The sequence below is a fragment of the Bidens hawaiensis genome, unplaced genomic scaffold, assembly GCF_021521415.1.
Source record: "Bidens hawaiensis isolate Kalapana, Puna unplaced genomic scaffold, B.hawaiensis_p1.1 tig00042289_1, whole genome shotgun sequence".
NCBI classification, from domain to species: Eukaryota; Viridiplantae; Streptophyta; class Magnoliopsida; order Asterales; family Asteraceae; genus Bidens; species Bidens hawaiensis.
Window position 1 is genome coordinate 115,621 of NW_027497484.1, and position 18,451 is coordinate 134,071.

The window sequence follows — 18,451 nt, forward strand, 5'->3', positions numbered from 1 at the left end:
GCAAGACTCACCTTGAACAGGGACGTCTGCGCAAAGGCCATCTGCTCCCGCAGGACCCACCATGCTCATAGAATCTTACGCGCAGTACGCAAGCTGTACACGCAGGGAAAGCCTCCCAATGGTGAAGTACCCCGCCTGTTCCCGCAGTTGCGGATGCAAGCCATCAGGGAAGGCTACCCGCAGACAGCAGGGCTACACGCACAAGACACTAGCTACTTCAGCAGTCACGTGAAGGAATGAGCAAGGCGGGAACAATCCCGCCCAAATGAGCCAGTCTGATTCTGAAAGATCTTTTGTACCATACCTACCAAGGTATGGATAGGACAGACGATCTGACCAGAACAGCCCATGAGCCAATCACAGGGTGACAGCTCACCGACAACAGTGCGAGGAGGAGCACCCTCTAGTACTGTTTGTCACTATTAGCCGCTGCCTACTCACCAACCCTTACTGTGGAGCATGCGCAGCCTACAGTTGGTGGAATAGTGTTACTGTTGGCCGTAACCTATTCACCAACCAGCATGGCCTGCGTACAATCCACAGTAAGTGGGACGTGCATAGTCTATAGTTGGTGGAATAGTGCAGCCGACTTTGTTACTGTTGGCCGTAACCTACCCACCAACCAGTATGGCCTGTGCGTAATCCACTGTTGGTTGAACAGGAATACTATTCAGCCGGCTGTACCTTCTAGAAAACCTACCTTCGGCTATAAATACTCCAACATCTTGGAATGGTAAGATCATCTGCTATCCAGTTATCTAGCAATCTCTTAATATACACTTATATTCAGAGCAACCTAGTCTGATTCTCACGCCGGAGGGTGGTCACAAGGAGGAACCCCCCCCCCCTTCTCAGTGACGAGCTTACGGTGTTTGTTTTGCAGGTCTCCTGAAGAACAGCCTTCTCAGCTAGACCTCATCCGTGGGAAACATTACTTAACCCCCAGATTATCTATAATCTGTACAGGGTCACTTAGTGTTTCTTCATTGGCGCCATCCGTGCATAAAAGCTAGAACTATTTTAGTTTTCACAATTTCTGAAGAAATGGTTAACGTTACTCCGGTCCAAAGGCCTGTAACTGACCAAGAAACCCCGGTAACCACCCCAGCAACTGGGGGGAACACCGGCGGTTATACAATCCTTACGAACACTACCCCGACTACCCAAGCCGGGGCAAGTGGAGTAAATATTCCATTGGGGTTCACCGATACCCAACTGGAAAAAAGAACGAAGGTCCCTCGCCAAACACTAGATCAAGTGAAGGCGTGGGCCGAAGCACGGCAAAGAGAATTCCAAGCCGAATTGGATGAACGCTTGCGTTCAGCTCAACAGGCTGACGAATTCACCAGTACTCGCCAACACCTCAATATGAGCAGTGACTGCGAGTACTCAGAAGACGAGTTGGAGTCTGATACCGACGCGAACCCTCGCCATAAGGCGAAAGGGAAGCGTAAGGACACGGACGTCCAACCAAAAAGGAATTTTGGGGAAGCTTTTAAACCAATCGCGGAGAGAAACCCGCGTGACTTCTCCAAAACCTTTAGACCAACTGCTACAAATGCAGGAAGGTCAAAATTCGCAAGAGACATTGCGGAGGCAATCGCCCCGAGAAGTGCCAAACAAATGTCAAACATTGGCACTTATGATGGTCTATCCGACCCAGACGACCATCTGAACAGGTTCATTGCGGGGGCTACCGTCAGCAACTGGACGGAACCCACGTGGTGCTACATGTTCCAGATGACTCTGGTCGGAGCAGCCAGGGCATGGTTCGATCGTTTACCGATCCACCACATATATGACTGGGCGGACTTTCAGAACAAGTTCAGCCAGCACTTCAGCCAACAGAGGAAGTACACTGAAGAGCAGTGGACGATCCTCAACTGCGTGAGAGAGGAGGATGAATCTTTACTAGACTTCATCACTCGCTTCAACTCCAAAAAGCTTAGTCTCGGCAACATAAGTGAGGATCTGGTTCGCGCCGCCTTTATCCAAGGCGCCGAATACCCAGAACTTATCCGCACGTTGACGGGTAAGGATGGCATGCCATCCACATGGGATGCCATCATGACGGCGGCAAAGCGCTTTGCCGAGACGGAAAAGCAACTGGGAAGGGACCTTCCCCAGAGTACGCACCTCTACACGCAGAGGACAAGAGAGAACAATGTCCGGATCGCCCGGCAGAACAAAAAGAGGAGGCTAGGTATTTGGCAGTCAAGGGTAAACTTTGACACCTCATCCAGCTCTCGCCCTCTTGTTGGCGGAAGGGACAACACACACCCTTCAAATCGAAAACACCGGTGGACGCCACTCACAAAGAGCGTCACGGAGATATTTGCCACGGAAAAATTGCCATGGCCCAAAGCCCCATCGATCCGGCAGAAACCTAATGCGGATCAAAGCAAATCCTGTGATTTCCACGGGACAAAGGGTCATGGTACTGAAGAGTGCACATCCTTGAAGGATATTATTGAAACATTTGTTAAGGATGGAAGGCTTGCACATCTCGTGGCATCGATCAGGAAGGGAGGAAGGAATGACAACCGGTACAGAGGTAACGGACGAAAGCCCGTCGACATCAGCATCAACATGGTTCATGGCAAGGTCAGAGGAAGAAAAAGACGGGTGATAGAACCATACGCGTGGAAGGAAGCTGAGGTGCGCTTCCCGCGAGTGCCAGGAGGCCCCAGCAAAGAAGGCCCCATCGTCATCAGAAGCCAGCTGGGGCACTACATCACCTCCCGCACTCTTGCTGACAACGGCGCTTCGTCGACAGTGATGTACAGGCAGTTCTTTGATAAGCTGGATGATGAAGACAAGGAACGCTTGGAAACGGTCTACGCTTCAATGGAAGGGTTTGATGGCAGTACAGAAACACCCCTGGGTATCCTATCTTTCCCCGTTACTCTTACTGATGGGAATCATTCACGCACAGAAGACGTGGATTTTGTCGTGATGAAAAAGCCACACCACACATACGACATCCTATTCGGAAGAGATGGGATGGCAAGATTCAACGCCGTGGTATCTTCAGTCCACGGCATGATGGGATGGCCAACAGCTGAGGGTGTAGCAATGATCTCTGGCATTCCCCAGGTATGCATTGCATCTGTCTCATCTAAACCCAAACCGAAGAAGGCTAAACCAACCGTCACTGAACCGGAAAAATGGGCCTTCAATGGCAAATACCCCGACCAGGCCGTTACCATTGGACCAACAATTGTTGATCCCACCCGCACCTTACTCAAGCGCTTACTGCAGAAAAACGCTGACATCTTTGCGTGGACACCAGCTGACATGACTGGTGTACCCCGAAGTAAGGCGGAGCATAAGCTCAAATGCGATCCGGCTGTTACGCCAATCGTACAAAAGCGCAGGGTAATGGGGCCTGAACAAACTAACGCGTGTAGAACCCAAGTCAAGGAACTCCTTGACGCAGGCATCGTACGCGTTAGTAGATATCAAACATGGGTTGCAAATCCCGTAATGGTACCGAAGAATGACAAACAATGGCGCATGTGCATAGATTTCAAAGATTTGAACAAAGCATGCCCCAAAGATTGTTATCCGTTACCAGAAATTGATCTCAAAGTGGATTCGTTGGCGCCATTTCGCCTTAAATGCTTCTTGGATGCGTATAAGGGGTACCACCAAATCCACATGGCCATTGATGACCAGGACAAAACCGCATTTCGGACGCCCGATGGTACATTTTGTTATAAAATGATGCCATTCGGACTTAAGAATGCAGGGTCCACGTACCAACGACTAATGGACAAAGAGTTTCATGCCCAAATCGGGAGAAACTTGGAAGTCTATATGGATGATTTGGTCATCAAAAGCCTCGAGCCTGAGGCGATGTTGAAAGACATTGAAGAAACTTTCAACACGCTCCGAAAGATAAACATGAAGCTCAACCCGAGCAAGTGTTCATTTGGGATGGAAGAAGGGAAGTTCTTGGGAGTCATTGTTACTAAAGATGGCTTTAGAGCGAACCCTGAAAAGGTCGAAGCCATTGTTAAAATGGAATCACCTACCACCATCAAACAGGCTCAGACACTGAATGGGCGACTAGTCGCACTTAATCGCTTCTTGGCAAACCATGCGGATAAGTCGTTTCCTTTCGTGTCAACACTGAGAAACTGCTTGAAGAAAACGCACTTCCGCTGGACACCAGAAGCGGAAGCAGCTTTTCAGGAGATTCGGTCACGCCTGATCGAACTCCCAACGCTTACAGCACCACAAGCGGGAGAGGAGTTAATCCTATACCTTTCCGCAACAGATAGAGCAACCGGGGCAGTCTTGCTAGTAGAACGAAAGGGCATCCAGATGCCAATCTATTATGTTAGCCGTGTACTAACAGACGTAGAAACCCGGTACTCTACCCTCGAAAAATTGGTCTTAGCACTTATACACGCTTCACGCAGGTTAAGACGATATTTCCAGGGCCACCCAATCACCATTCTCACCAACTTCAAACTCTCAAATGTTCTAGGCAAACCCGAATTATCGGGACGTCTAGCCAAATGGGCAATTGAATTGGGAGAATATGCAATTAAGTACAAGCCAAGACCAGCCATAAAAGGCCAGGTCTTGGCCGATTTTATTGCAGAAGTCCCCGTTTCGCGGGAAAAAGAGTGCCAGGAGGAGGCTCAACCCTCCCCAGCACAGGACGTCAATGATGTCTGGCGACTCTACACTGATGGAGCAGCCAGTAACGAGGGTTCAGGCGCAGGGTTAAAATTAACCAACCCAGCAGGCCAAGAATATACTTACGCTATTCGGCTGGACTTTCCAAGTACGAATAACGAAGCCGAATATGAAGCATTCTTGGCCGGTTTGAGAATTGCGCGTAAGATGGGAGTGAAAAACTTAGAAGCCCACGTGGATTCCATGCTGGTGGCCAACCAAATAAATGGAACATACAAAGCTGTGAATGACACCATGGCCCTGTACCTCGCCCAGGCAAAAACCCTTATGCGTGATTTTAGTGATTGTAAAGTCATACACGTCAAGCGCAGCGAAAACAAATCTGCGGATGCGTTAAGCAAGCTTGCATCACTAGCCTTCACCCACTTGGGAAAGGACATCCGCATTGAACTCCTCGAAGCACCATCAGTCCCGCACAAGGAAATTTGTGTCATCCAGAACAATACAGAAACATGGATGACACCAATAATAAATTACCTTGCAGCAGGAATACTACCAGAGTCAAAAACACAGGCAAGAAAACTACGCTGTAAAGCACAGAATTATCAACTCGTCAATGACATCCTTTACAGACGTAACTTTCTTGGCCCACACTTGAGATGCGTGGACAACCAAGATGCTGACTACCTCCTAAGGGAAGTACACGAAGGCATCTGTGGGGTACACGCAGGCCCCCGCGCTGTTGTAGCCAAGCTAAACAACGCGGGATACTTTTGGCCGGGGATGCATACGGATGCACTGGCATACATCAGAAAATGCAGGTCTTGCCAGCTTTACGCACCTAACACGCATCGCCCCAAAAACGAACTGGTTCCAGTCACTTCTTCGTGGCCATTTCAGAAGTGGGCCATCGATGTGACAGGCCCATTTCCTACAGCAGCAGGAAATGTTCAGTTCCTAGTGGTAGCTATCGACTACTTCACCAAGTGGATAGAAGCAAAACCTTTAGCCCAAACAACCGCAAAACATATTAAAAAATTTATTTGGGAATTTATTATCTGTCGTTTTGGACTTCCACAGAATCTGGTGAGCGATAACGGCACCAACTTTGCTGACAAGAAGCTACAGCAGTGGCTGAAAGAACTTCAAATCACCCACACCTTTACCTCAGTGGCACACCCGCAAGGTAATGGTGAGGTGGAAAGAGCAAACAAGAGCATCGTCGAAGGCATCAAGAAAAGACTTTTGAAACACAGATCCGGCTGGGTGGACGAGCTTCCGCACGTCCTTTGGGCAAACAGAACGCTGAAGAAGGCCAGTACGGGGGAAACCCCGTTCAGCCTCACTTATGGCACGGAAGCCATGGTCCCGGTCGAAATTGGTCTACCCTCACCAAGGGTCTTGAGTCAGCCAGAAGACAATGATGCGGAAAGACGGTTGGATCTTATGCTAACCGAGGAACGCAGAGACTTAGCCGCAGTGCGTGAAGAGAATTACAAACGACAAATGCAAAAGTACTACAACACGCGGGTAAAACTCTGCAACTTCAAGGAAGGAGACTACATACTGCGTAACAACGAGGCTTCGAACCAAGAACGCCCAGGAAAGTTGGCCCCAGTCTGGGAAGGGCCATATGTTATCAAACAAGTTCTGGGAAAGGGCGCATACCGGCTCGAAAGGCTCGATGGCACTCCCATCCCAAGAACATGGAATGGAGCTCAATTACGCAAATGTTATATGTAGATCAATTCCAAAACTTGTAAAGAAAAGGCCAAGAGCCACTTCTAATGGAAATGATTCTCCTTTCATAATGTGTTTACCTTTATTCTTATGAACTCCCCACTGGTGCCGGTGTTTACCACATAAAGGGGGAGAAGTAAGTCGTTACGTGTGGAAGGCGGCAAAACCCGCATAAACACAACGTTAAAAATAAGGGAAACCTACACGCAGGTATGATGTAAGTAAAGTTTAGCCATCCTTGTAAGTGCAAGTGACGGTCTTATCCGCACAATCACAAATAAGGAAGCAAAACTTTAAACTATCATTTACCACGTTCAAAGGATATCCTAAAAAAAAAAAAAAAAAAAAAAAAAATACAAGGAAAAAAGGAAACCCTACACGCAGGTCAGGTATGGGTAAAGTTTAGCCATCCTACCAAGTGCAAGTGACGGTTCTATCCGCACAATCACGAAGGAGGAAGCGAAACTTTAACCCACTATCAACCACGTTCAAAGGTTAACTTATCCTAAATACTTAGAAATGAGGAAAACCTGCACGCAGGTCAGATAAAGGTTAAAGTTTAGCCATCCTACCAAGTGCAAGTGACGGTTCTACCCGCACAATCACGAAAGAGGAAGCGAAACTTTAACCCATCATCAACCACGTTCAAGAGGTTAACTTATTCTAGAACACTTGGAAAATTGCTAACTTAAACTAAGTATGCAAGTCATGAGTTTATAAAGCAAGGAATCCAAAGAAGGAAATAACAATCTTATACGCAAAAAGATTTATATTTCAATAATATATTACAAGAATGGCCGGGTTACTACCCGCCTAGAAGAGAATCTATACAAGTCTAATCAATGGAAAGGGATCTTCGGGGTCAAGCTTCAGGGCCGCCTCCACTAGGACCCGCTCCGTCAGAAGAACGGGGTGGTTCGAGGAAAGCTTTGAGGACAGCTAACCCATCATCAGCAACAGCTACTTCATCCACCTTTTCCACCACTGGATGCGGGAAGGCGGCGTATTGGTTCAATGCTTGGTCGTAAATGGCTTCGGTATCCACATCGAACAAAGGGAAGTTGGAAGGCGGGACGCCTTTCTCAACAAACCCTAGACCAAGCATGAAGCCGGCCTTTTCCCCATCATCATGAGAAGCGTTGAGGGCTGCGGTCATAGCATCATCGTAGGAGGTCTCTGAAAAGACCCGACGCACAACCTACAAAGAAAAAAATACAAGTATTAGAACCTTTTCTTACAAAAGAAATGCGTGAAGATAAATCTAAACATACCTGAGGCAACGCTTCTCGAAGAAGCCATTGGATGGCAGCTTGAGCTTCGGTATGGGCGCGTTCGGCTTCGCTCTTGTTAAGGTTGGCAAGTAAAACTTCCTTAGCGGCAGCCTCTTCGACGCCCTTAAGCTTCCGCTCGGTTTGGTCAAGCACCCCCCTCTGGTCCAGGATTTCCTGGAGTTTCTTGGCATCTTCCATTGCCAAGGCATCATGAGCGCGTTGGAGAGCCTCTAATTTTCCTTTCAGCTCCTCATTCTCCAAACGCAGAGGCTCAGCAACGGCTTCAGCCTGGGCAGCCCTCTCGGTTGCGTTTCGCGCAGTTTCCCTGGCCAGCCGAAGCTGTTCATTCACAGCTTGGGCAGCCTTGGAACGGGTCTCGAGTCGCGCCTGAACTTCAACCTCGAGGGCCTTGAAGGCCTTCTCCTTGGCGGCGGCAGCTGCCGCCAGCTGTTGGTTCTCCTCCCGGAGAGCACGCGCTTCAGATACGTCTTTGGCGCGAGCTGCTTTCAACTTGTCGTTTTCACGACAAAGCAGCTCGATGCGCGGCTGCATCCGGGCCTGGAGAACCCGAAGCTCATTGGTTAGCCTACCCTCCTGGTAGCTAGCCATGGCTTCCCCCAACGCACCATGAGGAGCAGCGTGGCGAGCCCAGTCCACGCACTCCACAGGGGTACGAAGGGTTGTTCCTCGGCGTATGTTCCATCGTGGAACATACACTTCATTGGAATCCGACACTGCAAAAGAAACAAAGACAGTAAGGAAAAGATGATAAAAAAAAGGGAAAAACAAAGGAACCCTACGCACCTGTAGGGTCAATGACAGGCCGATATCCGCCAAACCCATCACCTGAACCTAAAGGAAATCCATCCAACAGGTCAGGCAGATGGGAAGGTGGCAAAGATCGGCGGGAAGCCCTGCGCGTACCTGATGGTCCGGCTGTCGGTGCCGGTGGCGCGGGCATGGTGGCAGCCGCCGTGGTCGCCGTCGTGGTCTCCGCCGCGGTCGCCGCCTCCTTAAAAGCAGCAGTAACCGCCGGTTCCGTGAAGGATGCTGTAAAAATCGCACTCACGGCCGGCGGTGACGTCATCTCGGCCGGAACAGTTGGCTCGACGGAACGAGCAACTGGACCAGCGGATGCAGGCGCAGGCGACTGGGTCGACGCCTCAGGAAGGCTGACCGAGCCTACCGTCATTGGCGAGGAGGTACTCCCCTGCGTTTCACCCCGGATTGCGTCAACATCCACGCCTGCACAAAGAAGAAAGTGTTAAAAGAAAATTATGAAGTGACAAATCTACAAAGGCATTATGATTATACTTACGGGTTTTCTTGACCCTGAACGTACGGACGGGCGGGGAGGAACCCGGTGGAGCCGGCCTCTTGGTACCGGTCACCGTCGTCTTCGTTGGTTCTCCGGAGGTAACGGTCGTAGCTTCCGGAGCAGTGGTCTTCTCACCACCGGGCTTCCCCGCCACCTCTTCACTATCTGACTCCGTGTCAGATAGAACCACTGGATCAGCTGTGGAGGCCTTCTCCTTCCCCTTCACGCCGGCAGCAGTCTTCTTCTTCCGCACAAGGGGAGGACCATCTGCGGATTCCTCAGAAGAAGATAGGATGTAAGGATTTCCAACAGCGGGTACAGCATTGAGGGGTTCGGGATAAAATATCTCCTTACCTGGCCGCCGGTGGCTCAGGATCTCTTGGCCCGGCGGATAGACCTCCACAAACCTATCCGCCGTTTGCTCCAGGATGGGCAACTCATTGTCGTCCAGAGCACGAGTGCCCACCCGCACGGGACTGTCAGCTTCCCGCGGGAACAGGAGCGACTCCAAATTATTCCCCTCTGAAAGAAAAGAAACAGTTAGAAAATAAACTAATATCAGCAAGAAAGACAAGACATACCATAAGGAATAGAGTTCAAACCGTATTCGAGAATGATAGGAAACCGAGACGCATCCTTCCATACCCGGCTCATCCCCAGCAGCACCATCCCGGACTCCGCAAACCGGTAAACCGGAGATTGGACCCGGGATATCTTCGCGAACCATTCCGCCTCCTGGTAGCTGGAAGCGTGAAGGCTCGGAAGCGCTTGACCCTTCTTGAACTTCATAGCAATGGGGATGGCGCGGGCAGAGATGTAGAAGAACTCCCGCTTCCACGATCGGAGACTGCGCTCGGTCACGCAGATCTTTAAACCCTTAATACGGGTTGTCAGGGTGTACCACCCTTGGACGCACCTCCAAGTATAGAAGGTCATCAGGCGGTCCACGTAGGGCTCAATACCCAGAATCCGGCACACCCACTCGAAGTGCCGGACCTTGGCAATCGCCATCGGATGCACCTCGGTCAGGTGCACCCCGTGCCTCTCCAGGACACGGTACATAAACTTTGTCAATGGGAACCTAAGGTTTCCATAAACAAAGAATGCAGCATATACCCCGATCTTGCCACTGGGGGCATCGTACACAGTCTGGTGAGATTCAGGAAACTCAGGCTCGAGAGACTCGAGCATGAACTTCCTGACGATGTACTGGTACTGATCGACAGGTAGAGCACACTGGCACTCGCCAGCAGTACTCCTATCGTCGGCTACAGCTTCAGCATCATGAGAAGACATTTTTGCAGAAAGAAGAGTGATTTCGGGAAAATGCTTGCCTGAAAAAGGGGAGTATTTGCCGGAAATCACTAAGAAGAAGAAGAAGAGAGGTGAAAGTGTGAATTGCAAATAACCCTCTTCCCCTTTATATAGTAATCGCAATTAATGCGGTGAATTTAATGCGGAGGAGAGAGAAATCGACAGTGCAATGAAACTATGACACGTGGCAAAAAGCAAGCTGGCAACAGCTGTTGAAAGGACGTGCCAGTAACTTCGCGGCCACGCGCCCGAAAAAAGAATGCAGCATATACCCCGATCTTGCCACTGGGGGCATCGTACACAGTCTGGTGAGATTCAGGAAACTCAGGCTCGAGAGACTCGAGCATGAACTTCCTGACGATGTACTGGTACTGATCGACAGGTAGAGCACACTGGCACTCGCCAGCAGTACTCCTATCGTCGGCTACAGCTTCAGCATCATGAGAAGACATTTTTGCAGAAAGAAGAGTGATTTCGGGAAAATGCTTGCCTGAAAAAGGGGAGTATTTGCCGGAAATCACTAAGAAGAAGAAGAAGAGAGGTGAAAGTGTGAATTGCAAATAACCCTCTTCCCCTTTATATAGTAATCGCAATTAATGCGGTGAATTTAATGCGGAGGAGAGAGAAATCGACAGTGCAATGAAACTATGACACGTGGCAAAAAGCAAGCTGGCAACAGCTGTTGAAAGGACGTGCCAGTAACTTCGCGGCCACGCGCCCGAAAAAACACGCCCACGCGCCTGAAAAAGCGACTGGAATGACCATGTTCTGTCACGTCACCATAACTTCCTGCACGTCCTGACACAGTCAGAAGAAACTGTCGCACGACGTTTCAGATGTTTGGATTGTTCTTATCCTTACCAACCTTTTGAATTTCAAAATTCAAAAAGATTCAAAAGTAAGCGGGAAAACACCCCTTACCTTGGCAACCAAGTAACCATAAGACGGACGCGGGTACAGTGTTAAGGCAAAACCCTTCACATACCTTGCACCCGCAGGGAATTGAAGCCAAGAATACCCCGGCAACAAAGTAACTATAAGACGGGTGCGGGTGCAGTGTTAAGGCAAAACCCTTCACATACCTAGCACCCGCAGGGAATTGATGCCAGGGGCACCTTGAAAGTAAAGTAACCGTAAGACGAGCGCGGGTACAGTGTTCAGGCAAAACCCTTCACGTACCTAGCGCTCCGCAGGGAATTGAAACCAAGAAGGATCTTCTGGGCAATGCTTGCGGAAACGGAAATAACATCCCCGCATAGCGGGAACGTCGAGAACTACATTGTTTGAGGCTCCAGGATGGAATTGGTGGTTTAAACATAATTGATCACTATGTTCAAAACCACTAAAACCTCAAGGAGAATCCACAAGTGAGACTCAACGCTCCTGACTTGCGAGAAGGTTACATACCTACCCGCATCATACCCAAAGATCAAGCAAAAAAAAAAAAATCGGGAATTTTTGCAAGTGACATTAGGAAACCCGCGGGAAGAATCCCCACGGAGAACCTTAAAACTAAACCCTTTTCAAAACCCCTTGCTTAAAGTCCAAAAGTTCACCTCACTTTATTAAACATTCGTGAGAAGAACATTGGACTGGGGGGACTTGAAGAGGTAGGTCCCAGCAGAGACCAGTTGGTCCCGCAAGACTCACCTTGAACAGGGACGTCTGCGCAAAGGCCATCTGCTCCCGCAGGACCCACCATGCTCATAGAATCTTACGCGCAGTACGCAAGCTGTACACGCAGGGAAAGCCTCCCAATGGTGAAGTACCCCGCCTGTTCCCGCAGTTGCGGATGCAAGCCATCAGGGAAGGCTACCCGCAGACAGCAGGGCTACACGCACAAGACACTAGCTACTTCAGCAGTCACGTGAAGGAATGAGCAAGGCGGGAACAATCCCGCCCAAATGAGCCAGTCTGATTCTGAAAGATCTTTTGTACCATACCTACCAAGGTATGGATAGGACAGACGATCTGACCAGAACAGCCCATGAGCCAATCACAGGGTGACAGCTCACCGACAACAGTGCGAGGAGGAGCACCCTCTAGTACTGTTTGTCACTATTAGCCGCTGCCTACTCACCAACCCTTACTGTGGAGCATGCGCAGCCTACAGTTGGTGGAATAGTGTTACTGTTGGCCGTAACCTATTCACCAACCAGCATGGCCTGCGTACAATCCACAGTAAGTGGGACGTGCATAGTCTACAGTTGGTGGAATAGTGCAGCCGACTTTGTTACTGTTGGCCGTAACCTACCCACCAACCAGTATGGCCTGTGCGTAATCCACTGTTGGTTGAACAGGAATACTATTCAGCCGGCTGTACCTTCTAGAAAACCTACCTTCGGCTATAAATACTCCAACATCTTGGAATGGTAAGATCATCTGCTATCCAGTTATCTAGCAATCTCTTAATATACACTTATATTCAGAGCAACCTAGTCTGATTCTCACGCCGGAGGGTGGTCACAAGGAGGAACCCCCCCCCCCCTTCTCAGTGACGAGCTTACGGTGTTTGTTTTGCAGGTCTCCTGAAGAACAGCCTTCTCAGCTAGACCTCATCCGTGGGAAACATTACTTAACCCCCAGATTATCTATAATCTGTACAGGGTCACTTAGTGTTTCTTCAGACTCCGATGTTGACCTTAGGATCGTAAGATGTGTCAATCTAACCATCTGCCGCTAAAATTAATGTACTAAAAACTACACAAGAATTGTGATCCTAAAGCTGCACATGAAAATCAGTTTCATAACCAGATTGTGTTATAAATCACAAATTAAACTGTATTGAGATCCCTTTTTTTTATAATATTCAATGAATTATTCATTAACTTAATCTTTATTCTTTTATATGAAATACTAATAAAATAAATATAATAGAACATTATTTTAACGTCTTGGCTCTACTTTACTATTCATGTAGGACATTTACAATCTTAATTGAAATTAATATCTTAGGCATGTTTGGGATTCCTTACTTTACCTCCTTGTAACTTTTTATATAAGTTACAACGTTATAACTTTATCACCTCACAATAACACACAACATATAACCAAAAGTTCACAAGTCATAAGTTGCATAAAATAAGCAATCCCAAACACCCCCTTAATACTATCTATTTTATAAATCATTAACTTGTACCAGAACTTCTAAAATGACAAAAGACGTATGCGAAGTAACCACAACAACATACACACTTTAAAAACTGCTTATTTTGTATGTGAAGTTACTCCAAAGACATCATTATTAACATAACCTTAAAAACAAAACAAAACAAAACAGAATCAAAATCAAAACCATGTACAGTCCCCAAAAGGTACAAAATGGGCAGGGCGCCCGGGAACACAAGGCCAACTTCCAACCCGTTCCCTTCACTTTATGTTTCATACAGTTTTTATAACTTATCACTGAGATTGTTTCAATTCAATCAACATACACTTTTTCTTTATCCACAAAAAATATATAAGGTGCAAGTTATTCTTAGATATCATTTTCAAGCATGCCCCATTTCCAGCTCTACATCCATCTATGACACCATCACAAGTAAACAGATGATTTAATAATCATCAAAAACGAAAATAAATTTGAAAAATGGAAAATAAATTTAGCACCTTGAAAATTTCTGTAGAGCCACACTAACATCTAAAGAAGAAAGTGCTTTCTAATGGGGCACGCCATATATCCTGCACACAAATAAATTTCACTTTTCGGAAACCACAAAGTCAAAATGGTCAATATGAGTCAAACGAGAGTTAACCTGATGTTATGCAGTATTGTTCACCTTATGCGCATGCGGCTGAGGAAGTCAGACAGCCTGCAAACAATATTAATATTATATTATTTATAAGGCTGAACAGAATATAAGATTATAAATAAAGTTGTGTAAAAATGAGTTTAGTGAAACCTAATATCTTTAGCGACAACAGTCTGTCCATCTTCAGCACCGAGATGACGCAAAACAACTTCTTCTAAACGACCGTCACGGTACGCATGCTGTTAATAATAATATGCAAAACCACTTTATAGCATGTTCCAAATAACTACCATTTTACATAATATGTATATCGACATTTAGTACTTATAATTACCTTGTAAAAACAACTGGTTCCAAATGGGCATGTCCCGTTTCCAAAGTCAAAGTGCCTGCAGTCAATAGACCTGAAAAAAGAGCCGTTATTAAGTGGCAATTGGTAAATCATTATAATAACAATAAAAATAGTGATAATGATAACAATAATAAGAGTGTTATCCGAAATTAGTTTCAAATAGTCTTGTAAATGAACCTACAGAACACAAACGAAACTTTAACCTAACCAACACGAGCAAAACATTAACCGAACAAACGAACACGATTGAAACTTTAATCAAACACATATAATTAAGCGAACTGGGTTTTCTTGTTCTTCGTGTTCGTTTATGTCTGTTAACTGTATAACCAAACGATTCATGAACCATAGTTATCAAATGCGATAAGCGCTCGAAAGCGTTGAGGCTGGGTCTAGCGCCCAGGCGATAAGCGCAAAAAGCGCCCGCTTTAATAACTATGTCATGAATGTAAACAAACAAACATAGATGAAAGAAATAACTCATCTAAAACCAATTAAAAGTAATGTGAAGAACAATGTGTTGGGCCCAAATGAATATTTCAACATAGACGAATAAACTTGAACAAACATGAATAAAAATAAATGAAGGAACGAAACATGTGTTCATCTTCGTTTGTTTAACTTTAACCGAACAAACAATCAAAACACGAACAATTATACGAACTGGGTTTTCTTGTTCTTGTTTGTTATGGAAATGAACAGCTTTGTGCCCATTTATGTTCGTTCGTTAATAGTATAAACAAACTAATCACGAACGTAAATGGACAACTGTACATAGATAAATGAATACAAACGAACATAGCTGAGCAAACACCAATGAAAAGTAAACGTCAATAACATATGTTGGGCAAAATAGATAATAAAACTAGATTAAATTGTAATAAGTGATATTTTAATTAAATGAAACTAAACTAAATTGTAATGAGCCTGACAGTTTAAATGCCTACATAAATGAACACTTAAACAAACGTAAACCAACAAACATAAAAGAATGAACAAGACACTTGTTCATGTCCGTTCGTTTAACTAGCTGAATAAATAACTATTGTTCATGTTTGTTTGTTTACTATATAAACGAACATAAACAAACTTCCCACCGAACAGTTAACTGAACGCCCGGTTCGTTTACAGGCCTAGTTCTGAATAGCGATATAACAATAACGATAAAACTACACCTGAGTTTTGCTTTGTAGCTATCCACAATTTCCTGTTTTTCCTCTTTTGATGCATACCAAATAACACTAGGAATAACAAAATACGAAAGCTTCCTACAAATTGGGCAAGATCTCAAAGCCGAATTCACATCCATACCAGAAGTTGGAGAACTACTTCGCCAATTCCTGATGCACGATATACAAAACGGATGATCACATTCTGATAATAACCCAAATTTCCTCTCAGCTGATGTCAGTTTTGAAAGCACGCGTTCAAGACAAACACTGCATTCAATTTCTTGACTGTGTTTTAATGCTTCAAGATGCTTATGTTTCTTCTCACAGCTTCTTTTATGTTCTTCTCTCTCGTCGGGTCTAAAAGGATGCAAGCACTGTTTTCTACATGTAGGGCATGTATCACCATGAACATGAGGGCAGTTTTCTCCACGAGGACAGTTACCAGCAGCAGCAAATGAACACATAACAATATCAGATGGATTATCACTCCTTGATTGGTTAATAGCATCGTTTAACAATTCGTTATCTCCAGAAGTATCACCCCATGCTGACTGTGCAGGGGATATGAAAGGTCTGGTTAAAGAAGAAACCTCCCCTGTGACACCTGTCCTTTCAGTTGCAGATACTGGTTCTGAAGCTGCATATTGATACGAATAGGTGGATGAAGATGCAGACGATTGTCGTTGAGAAACCTTAACATGATCATATCTGCAACGACTACCATATGCACAGGTTCCTTTTTGATAAAAAGTGCACACCTGTTATGATACACCAGTCACAATAAGGATTATGACATAATTGAACATTCTGTTTGACGATAAACAAGTGAGAGAAACTGTACATTGTTAGCCGGATCCTTCCAGTCATGAGAGAACTCACAATGATCCCCTTTCAGGCACGCACCATGAGCAAAGAACTTGCAGAGAACCCTAGAAAGGAAAAAAAAGATCAAACTACAAGCAAAACCTTATAATTGGTAACAAAATGAATATAAATAATTATTTAACCTAGCATATTCAAGTCAAGCATGATTCGCTACAATATGCTTAGGAACAAATTCTTCAACAATAGCATGTCCTTCGATAACAGTTTAAAATCTAAGGTGTACATGCCTCAAACTAAACATCAAGCATCTAATTACAAGCAAAACCTAATTACTTGTAACAAAAAAGAACAAAATCATTTAACATGGCAGATTCAAGACATGCATAATTCATTAGAAGATGGATAAATACAAACTCTTCAAACAATAACATCTCCTTCAATAATAGTTTGAAATCAAGAGTTTACATATATCAAGTATCTATAACTACAAGCAAAACCTAACTATCAGTAACAAATTTGAATAGAAACTAATTAACCTAGCAGATTCAAGTCAAGCATGATTCATTCCAAGACACATAGATACAAGTTCTTCAACAATAACATGTCCTTCAAAAACAATTTGAAATCCAGGGTTTACATGTCTCAAACTAAACATCAAGTATCTAATTACAAGCAAAACCTAACTCTTTGTAACAAAAAATAACAAATCATTTATCCTGGCAGATTCAAGTCCAGCATGATTCAATACAAGATGCATAGGTACAAGTTCTTCAACTATAACATGTCCTTCAATAAAATTTGAAATCCAGGGTTTACAAGCCTCAAACTAAACATCAACTGCATCTAATTAACAAGCAAAACCTAATTATTTCTAACCAAAAAAAAATCATTTAACCTAGCAGATTCAAGTCAAGCATAATTCATCACAAGATGCGTAGATACAAATTCTTCAACAATAGCATGTCCTTCAACAACAATTTGAAATCCAAGGTTTACATGTCTCAAACTAAACATCAAGTGTATAACTACAAGAAAAACCTATTTATTGGTAACAAAATGGATAGAAATCTTTATTTAAATTACAAGATGCATAGCTACAAATTCTACAACAATAACATGCCCTTCAATAGTAGTTTGAAACCTAGGCTATGCAGTTAATACGAAAAAAAATATCATATATCGGTTATCGCGGTGGAATATCAGTCATTTTAAAATAGTGTAGAATTTATATAAATAGCAATTTAACACTAACAATTCCGTATACTATCCTACCATTAACAAATTAACCTTTTGCCACTTCACATGGATACCGATAACCGTAACCTACGGATATTGACGGCATAGAACCTAGGGTTTACATACATCAAGTATCTACAATAACAAGCAAAACCTAATTATTAGTAACAAATTGAATAAAAACTAATTAACCTAGCAGATTCAAGTCAAGCAAAACCTAGCTCGAATTCATTCCATGTCCAAAATCTTCAAATAATAACATATATATTCAAAACCTAGGGTTTACAAACAACAACTGTCTAATTGTTTCTAACCACGAGAGCAGAATAACAATAACGTAATCAAATCAAGCAACAAACGAGCTCCGAACGACGGAGTCGATAAAAACGAAGCGATTGGACGATTTGTTGGCGATTGATAGGAATAGGAATCGGAATGGAATATACCTGGTTCGATTACCCGGTAAAGACATGATCAGAGAGAATTCACGTTGCCGCAATCGTCATCGGCGGGTTAATTAGGGTTAGACGCAATGAAGATGAAGATGAAGATGATTCAGGATTTGGATGTTCAGAACTTATTATTAATATTATTAACCTCGCCTCAAAGGCAACCTTTGGGAATGATATTATGATGATGACGAAATTACGAAATTGGCCTTTGACTATGCGTCAAGATTTGGGTTTCTTTTCACTTCCTTTTGACTTTAAATTCTATTTATGGAATAGTTTGTTTTTAACTTTTATAAAAAATTATTTATAAAATATGATTGCAATTTTGTGACCTGTGTTTTGTTAACAATCAATAAAGCATATCCACTC

The 18,451-nt window shown here is 44.7% G+C and overlaps 1 protein-coding gene across 1 annotated transcript; it reads right to left on the reverse strand.

The window, feature by feature from the left end:
- Window positions 1-13,572: 13,572 nt before the first annotated feature.
- Window positions 13,573-18,244, reverse strand: LOC143593515 (putative RING-type E3 ubiquitin transferase C3H69). The gene is made up of 8 exons (XM_077073127.1): window positions 18,077-18,244; window positions 16,411-16,498; window positions 15,573-16,327; window positions 14,380-14,449; window positions 14,196-14,284; window positions 14,049-14,105; window positions 13,903-13,974; window positions 13,573-13,817 (listed from the first exon to the last, which is right to left on the reverse strand). Exons 1-6 carry the CDS (start codon window positions 18,100-18,102, stop codon window positions 14,069-14,071), a joined length of 1,065 nt encoding a protein of 354 aa, XP_076929242.1. The 5' UTR covers window positions 18,103-18,244; the 3' UTR covers window positions 13,573-13,817; window positions 13,903-13,974; window positions 14,049-14,068.
- Between the last annotated feature and the right edge of the window lie 207 nt (window positions 18,245-18,451).